We start from the raw sequence: 8638 nt of genomic DNA, 5'->3' as shown, positions 1-8638 counted from the left end.
GACTAGACTATAGACTAGACTATAGACTAGACTATAGACTAGACTATAGACTAGACTATAGACTAGACTATAGACTAGACTATAGACTAGACTAAAGAATAGACTATACACTAGACTATAGACTAGACTATAGACTAGACTATAGACTAGACTATAGACTAAACTATAGACAAGACTATAGACTAAACTATAGACAAGACTAGTCTGTACACTAGACAATATATTAGACTATAAAGCAGACTTTAGACTAAACTTTAGACTTCTTAATGTTATCTAGGCTACATTTTGAACTAGTCTATTGTATTATTTACAAAACCCACAGAATGTATTTTATGTGATATCCATTCCTCGTATAACAGACATACAGATTTGTTCCATTCAAACAGAGTATTAAAATCATAAAATGTACAACATAAGATCTAATTAAATGTCTGAGTCTTAAAATAACACATGTTCGTTTTAAGAATGTAATTTCAATACAATTTATTCTCTGTCCTTGTGTTACATAGATTTTAATGTTTAACATTTATTATTTTTTCTTTGTAAATGTATCTTAAGTTGTAAGGATGCGATTTACATATTATATTTCAGTTTGTATTATATAAATAAATGTGCTTAATTATAACACAGAACTAACTTGACAGATAATTCAATATTTGTCTGTAATAAATATACATTTTCAATCACTTCCAAAAATCATTTAAAATTAATTAAAGCAAGAAAATTGTGTTTGTTTCAAAATATATATGTAATATTTTATATGTTTTATTGTAATCCTCTTATTTTCTCACCATAGTGCAATACTATTAATATAAGTTTTTAATTATATAATAAGTAAGTAAACCGTTTTATATGTTTGTATGTGTTTACATACTTAGTGAATTTGAATTTGATGGATAATTTAGACACTAAAACACTCATTGTTATACAAACACAAAATCCTCTTTGATGCTTGAATAATATATTATGAAAATATTTTATACAATTCTATTTAAATAGCAAAATAATAATAAAATTTTAATTTGCTAAAACTTAAAATGAATTTCGAATGCACAGTTAAAATAAACCACATAAATCTTTATTTAAATTGTATATTAAATATTCTCTTCGATTTCAAATTATAACAATATATCTCAGCAAAAAACCGATACCATACCGCGTTCCATACTAAATCTTGACAAAAGCTCTGAATTAATTTGAAAGTAAAAGGACACCACACACATGATTGGTGTAGTTTCCATAGAATTCACAAGTAAACAGGTGCTATTTGTTCCTCAGATTTTACCACATATAAACCGGTGGTAAAAGCTTTATATCTTGTATCACTATTTGTGTAATTTTATAACTACTGATAGCATTTTTCTCCGTAACGTGGTTGCTATGATTAAAACCCAAATCGTAAAAGATAATGTTGGATTAAGGCCTTATGTTATGCTACAAGGTACTCTTGTTGCATTCACAGATGCTACCTTCAACAAAGCATTTCTATCTAGTTGTTAACAAACTTTAGATGATTAGTTTGTCTCACACGCAGAGAAAAAACATAGTTCGACATGGTTACTACAACTAAACTATGTTCACTGTAACAATATATTGTTATCAAAAACATATAATTGTTATATTAATTCTATTAAAACAATATTATTGTTACTGTAATCATTTTCATGTTTATGGCAATTATAAATTTGAGTATGATTCACTGAAAAATAATTATTTTTTTCAATAACTAAGTAATGGTAACGATGAAACATATTATGTTACTAACAAAAATTTCAACTTACAAATAACCATTATATGTTATGTTGCTATATGTTATAAAACCATTGCATGTTATGTTGTTGTAAATAACCATTATATGTTATTTTGTTCTAGTCTGTTGGTACAACAACAAAACAACTTTAACCACACACCTCACACATATATTATTTTTTTCTGTGTGTTATTTAAAGCGATAATAAAATGAGTTGAAATAATTCTCATTTGGTTTATAGCATTATATGTATAAGTGTTTCACTTTGTACAGGATAATGTAGTTATGTGCTTGTGAATCCAATCGAAATTTGTATATCGGATCGAGTAATGTATGTTTTTACTATTTTAGAAACTATAAGTTTACTGATTCACTAATCGAAATAAATTTGATTTCGAATACATATTTTTTAACGACATTTTGATCAAAAAAATTATGATAAATATGTTAGCTGATTTTAATCATAATATGATATTCTAAAATTGTTACAATAACTATAATATATTTAGACTACAATCATTATTTTAATCGCAATATGTTGCTCCTAGAACTTGGTTACCCCAACCATGTTTTTTCTCTGCGTACAGGGAGTTACTTCTGTCAATAGAGAAATATTCAGTAAATAACTTCTATTGCAAAAAGTTAAAATAACATAAGCTCTATATATAATCGGGCGGTTATGTCCCCGCATTCAAGTAGAAATGGTTGAAACTGTAATCCTGTCAGTTAAAGCTTTACTAATGCTACTTGTGCAGCCGTTACAATTAATGTTTGTGCCTCCCCCTGAACAGGTTACCTTGATCAAATTTATTAATTTTGGTTGGATTGCAATACGTAGAGGTACAGTTACTTACACCTGTAATGTAGTCTGTCAACCATCAGATTAGGTCAAATGTAACCTTGGGCTTTCAGATTTCTTCGACGAGTTGTTTCATAGTGTTGTCGTACGTTTGTATTTGATTTTACAATGGATGTTATTGAAAAATTATAAACACTTTGGTGTCAATTTGGTACCAGACGTGTATATTTCGTTTCCCTTTGTGTAGACCATAATTGTTTTAGATTTCGACAACGTATTGTTTCATAGTGTTGTCGTACTTATGTATGTAACAATTATAAAACATTGATTTTACAATGGATGTTATTGAAAAATTATAAACACTTTGGTGTCGATTTGTAACCAGGCGTGTATATTTCTTGTTCACTCTGTGTAGATCACACTAACCCTAAGCAGTAAATCAAATCTATTGTTTAGAATTTCTTCAACACCCCCCTCGTTAAAATCTCCACAAATAAACATTTACAAAACAGATAATAATAATAATAATAATAAACTTACCACAATTAGGTTTTCCTCGAGTACGTGTATTGGCAAATTCAACGCCATGTTTATCGACACACCAGCAGACACCGACCGAATTATGACACTGTGTGGGCTTATAGAAACCTTGTACATCACAATCGGGTGCATAAGCTCCTGTTAGCGTTGTTCGTTTATAATTTAGTTAAAAATTACAAATACCAAAAACAAACAGATAAACAAAAATAGAAATTTGTTAAAAAAAAATTGTGCTTCTACAATTATTTTTTGCAGTTAGAGATGTTGTTGTTAAGTGTGTTTATTGGGTGTGTATTTTTTTTAATATTTATTAATTAACAATAATAATAATAAATGTATTTTTTTTTAAATTGAAAGCATAAGCTGACATTATTAGATAGATTTGGAAAAATTTTAAATTAATTTAGCAAAAATTTGAAAAAAAATATTTTTTTTTTAATTTTGTTTGAATTAAATATATGTATGTATGTGTATAAAGTAAATAATTTTAATTAAATAAATAATTAATTTAGTAAATATAAATATTTAATATAAAATGTTTTTGCTCTAAACTAAAACAAAAATCTAAAAATTTAAAGTGTAACTAAAATGTGTATGTATGTGTGTTTGGCAAAAATATTAAATTCAGAGAAACAAGTGTTTATAAAAAAATTGTGTTTGTGTATGTTTTACATAAAAGTAAGAAAGAAAAAGCTTTAAATTCTAGAAATTTTAAGGAAACTTGCTATTTTTTTGGCAACAATTTTATGAGTATTGTGAGTGTGTGTATGACAGTGTGTTTTAGCTAAGGAAAAACCTTAAATTAACAAACTTTAAACTTAAAGATATTTTCCAGACAAACCCAGCAAACAATAAATATCTAAAACATTTGTGAAATAAATTCTTTAAAAAGAAAAGTTTAAAATTTGTTTACTCTCTTCATGTTTACTGGGTTATCTGTGTAATTTTCTATTGCATACAAATATGCCAAAAACTGTAAAATATCTTCAGAATTATTTTTTTTATCAACTTTTATTTTATTTAATGTTAAAGTTCTAACAAAAATATATATTTTGCAATGTTATGCTATTTATTAAAACTTCTAAATTTAACTTTTTTTACTGTTTTTGTTGAATGTTGAAATTTAATAAAATGTAGACATGTTCCTTTTATTTTGTATTGAAAAACTTTAAGGTTTTTTTCTTTTTTCATTTCTAAGAAATTTGTAAATGTAATCAACTAATTTGAATATATAAATAGTAGACTAACTCAAAAAGTATGTAAAATACAAGAGAACAAAGATGTAAGTCGCCGCTGTATTTTAGCCAAAAGATTATATTAAATGTTGTAGTATAGACAATAGTCTAGTCTGTAGACAAAATCTACCCTAAAGTCTAGTCAATAGTATTGTACATAATCTAGTCTACGGTTTTGTCCATAGTTTAGTCTACAGTCTATGTAATAGTTTAGTCTTTAGTCTATTCTGTAGTCTAGCCTACAGTCTAGTCCACAGTCTAGTCTATAATCTAGCCTACAGCCTTATTTAGTCTGTAGTCTAGCCTACAACCTATTACATAGACTAGTCGATAGTCTAGCCTACAGTCTAATCCATAGTCTAGTATATAGTCTATGGCCAATAGACTAGTACACATTCTAGTCGAAAGCCTAGCCTGCAGTCTCGTCCATGGTATAGTTTATAGTTTAGTCCATAGTCTAGTTTATAGTCAATTGTATAGTCTAGTCCATAGTCTTATCTATAGTCTAGCCTACAGTCTAGTCCATAGTCTAGCCTAGAGTGTACTCCATAGTCTAGTCTATAGTCTATCCTACAGTGCAGTCTATAGTCTAGCCCACAGTCTAGTCCATTGTATAGTTTATAGTCTAGTCCGTAGTCTATTCTATAGTCTAGTCTATAGGCAAGTCTATAGTCCAGTCTTTAGTCTATTTTCTAGTCTAGCCTATAGTCTAGTCTATAGTCTAGTCTATAGTCTAGTCTATAGTCTAGTCTATAGTCTAGTCTATAGTCTAGTCTATAGTCTAGTCTAAAGTCTAGTCTATAGTCTAGTCTATAGTCTAGTCTATAGTCTAGTCTATAGTCTAGTCTATAGTCTAGTCTATAGTCTAGTCTATAGTCTAGTCTATAGTCTAGTCTAGTCTATAGTCTAGTCTAGTCTATAGTCTAGTCTATAGTCTAGTCCATAGTCTAGTCTAGTATGTAAGTTAGTTTGTTAGTTTGTTTGTTTTCCAACTATCATTTTACAATCCATTTAACAACTACTACCGTATATATGTTTCATTACTAACTTTTTACTATATTAATTTTCATCTTAAAATATTTGTTACATTTCCTAAATTACTATTAAATATATAAATATTCTAAATAAATAAGTTAGAATAAACATATTTTTAATAAAAAAAGAAACAAAAGCAATGCTAAAGCTAACTCTATAATATGGAAAAAAACGTTATTTAAATAATCACAAAACAAATTTAAGCTTTATTTTCAATATTTAGCAAATTATTATGATAGAAAAACATATATTATATTTAAATGTGATTTAAAGAAAATGATATATTTTTAAGAAAATATTAGAAAATTAGGCAATAGTTGTTTGTTTATTTTTAAAAATGAAATTTTCCAGTTTCCTATAAAGCATTTCTTAAAAGTGTGTTATTCTTGCTTTTTCATTATTGTTTAATTTTTATATATTTTCGAGGAGGGGAAAAAGTATGTAACGAAATCAAAAACAACAAAAATAGTATCTCTGTAGTGAAAAAAATAACAGAATTTGTATGATAAATTAAAATGTCCACCTGTACCTATCTCACCTGCAAAATCGCCAGCAATTCTTCGTCTTACAGCGGCACAAGGACGATCTGTTTTCTCAAAACAACGACACCATTCTCGGGTATTTATCGAATTATCCTGATCCAAATCGCAGGTATCAATGAAAGGTTTAATACAACGTTCATTCTGATCATGTTCTAAATCGTACATTTCCTGTAGCGACAGGAAGCCATCATTGTTTAAATCCAAATGACCAAACATCCATTTGGCTTCGGTCTTACAGGCGGGTGGGAAATGGGCCTTTGATTTTTGACTATGCTGACGACGTTTCTTACTATCGGCCATAATAACAGAGAACCAATCAAGGAGGCGATTACCGATAGCTGTTAATTGTTGAGGTTTACATTCGGGCGATTTTGAAGGGTAGCCTAGAGGTTGGTGGTAAAGTTTATTTTAAGGAAATGTTAATATTTGATTAGATTAGTAGAAAAAGTTATTTATTTCTTTAAAATTGAGAATCTTAATTTGGATTTGTGTTGATTTTATAAAACTTACCATTATTGATGTTGTTGTTCTTCAGATATTTCTGTGGTTTCTCAATGACTTCATTGTAGCCACGAATTTTGTGTTTATCTTCCTGGTATTGTTGATTGTCCTGTGTAGAAAAATAAATTTGAATATAAAAAAGAATTCAAATACTAAATTATATAGTGATTTCTGCAAAGAATACTAAAACCTTTGCATGTCTTTAATTTGATTAAAACCTGTAAAACTAACTTCAAATACCGTTTATATCTACAATTGTAATGATTTCTTTTAAATTGAATTGAATACATTTTAATTTTCAATTATATTTCTTCGTGGAATATTTTCAAATACATGTTATAATATGCACTGTGTAATTTTACTTTACTCTAATTCTATTGTCTGAAATTATACTCTTTCAAAGAATAAAATACATTTCGATTTAATCGTCTGCAATTTAAACTTATTCTCATTGTATCTTTTATTCAATACTCAAAATTCATTTTGTTTCTTTTCATTTTTACTCTTTAATATTTAATCTTGATATTTTTATGTTTTATACACAAAACGCCCATTAGTTACATTATTTACAAGACAATAAGCAATAACTAAAATTGTATATAACCATGTAGATATAGATACACATATAAAATAAATAAGTAAATAGTATGTAGCTGTAAGCAAACAATATCAAAATGTTCAGAACATGAAAGACAGTCAAGGGTAAAAGTATTCGAACAAGTGAAATGAGAACTGCCTGGCATAATTTTTTAAGAAGAAAAATGTTTAATTTTAAAATTGTAAAATATCAGTTGCTGATATTTTGTTTGTATTAAGAAATACCTAGACGTATGAGTATTATTTATTTCTCACAATAAACGAATAATACTTATACGTTTAGGAGGTAATTGTTTCTTTTTAAATCTGGATAATTTTCTTTAATTATAAAATCTTCAATATTTTTATTCTTTTCGATAAATTTTCTCTTTTATAAACAGTCTATAGTCTAGTCTATAAACTTTCTTACTTTCGATAAACTTTCTTTTTTATAGAAAATTTTCGATACATTTTCTTATTTATAGAAAATTTTTGATAAATTTTCTTTTTATAGTAATTTTTCGATAAAATTTCTTTTTTATAAAAATTTTTCGATAAAATTTCTTTTTTATAGAAATTCTTCGATAAAATTTTTTTTATATAAAATTTTCGATAAATTTTCTTTTTTATATAAAATTTTCGATAAATTTTCTTTTTATAGAAAATTTTCGATAAATTTTCTTTTTTATAGAAAATTTTTGAATAATTTTCTTTTTTATAGAAAATTTTCGAATAATTTTCTTTTTTATAAAAAATTTTCGATAAATTTTATTTTTTATAGAAAATTTTCGAATAATTTTTTTTTATAGAAAATTTTTGATAAATTTTCTTTTTTATAGAAAATTTTTGATACATTTTCTTTTCTATAGAAAATTTTCGATAATTTTTCTTTTTTATAGAAAATTTTCGATAAGTTTTCTTTTTTATAGAAAATTTTCGATAAGTTTTCTTTGTTATAGAAAATTGTAGATAAATTTTCTTTTTTATAGAAAATTTTCGATAAATTTTCTTTTTTATAGAAAATTTTTGATACATTTTCTTTTCTATAAAAAATTTTCGATAAGTTTTCTTTTTTATAGAAAATTTTCGATAAGTTTTCTTTTTTATAGAAAATTTTCGATAAGTTTTCTTTTTTATAGAAAATTTTCGATAAATTTTCTTTTTTATAGAAAATTTTCGATAAATTTTCTTTTTTATAGAAAATTTTCGATAAATTTTCTTTTTTATAGAAAATTTTCGATAAATTTTCTTTTTTATAGAAAATTTTCGATAAATTTTCTTTTTTATAGAAAATTTTCGATAAATTTTCTTTTTTATAGAAAATTTTCGATAAATTTTCTTTTTTAATTTTATTTTAAATTATAGAAAATTTTCGATAAATTTTCTTTTTTATAGAAAATTTTCGATAAATTTTCTTTTTTATAGAAAATTTTCGATAAATTTTCTTTTTTATAGAAAATTTTCGATAAATTTTCTTTTTTATAGAAAATTTTCGATAAATTTTCTTTTTTTTAATAAATTTTCGATAAATTTTTTTTTAGAAAATTTTCGATAAGTTTTGTTTTTTCATAGAAAATTTTCGATAAGTTTTGTTTTTTCATAGAAAATTTTCGATAAGTTTTCTTCTTTTATAAAAAATTTTCGATAAGTTTTTTTTTTT

General features: G+C 25.4%; 1 protein-coding gene across 3 annotated transcripts in view; it reads right to left on the bottom strand.

Annotated features, from left to right (window-relative positions):
* Positions 1-8638, bottom strand: part of LOC111688959 (proteoglycan Cow) — a 151518-nt gene that overhangs the window by 3901 nt on the left and 138979 nt on the right. For 2 of the 3 annotated variants that reach the window (XM_046947764.1, XM_046947765.1), the window contains exons 9-11: positions 6412-6511; positions 5889-6284; positions 3090-3227 (exon numbers count right to left, since the gene is read on the bottom strand). In XM_046947764.1, coding sequence (XP_046803720.1) covers positions 3090-3227; positions 5889-6284; positions 6412-6511 — 634 coding nt within the window. The remainder of the gene's footprint in view (positions 1-3089; positions 3228-5888; positions 6285-6411; positions 6512-8638) is intronic. The other variant, XM_046947766.1, reaches the window with a different exon arrangement.

This window comes from Lucilia cuprina, chromosome 4 (assembly GCF_022045245.1).
Source record: "Lucilia cuprina isolate Lc7/37 chromosome 4, ASM2204524v1, whole genome shotgun sequence".
NCBI lineage: Eukaryota > Metazoa > Arthropoda > Insecta > Diptera > Calliphoridae > Lucilia > Lucilia cuprina.
The sequence above is the reverse complement of the archived record's forward strand: the minus strand, read 5'-3'. Positions and strand labels throughout refer to the sequence as shown.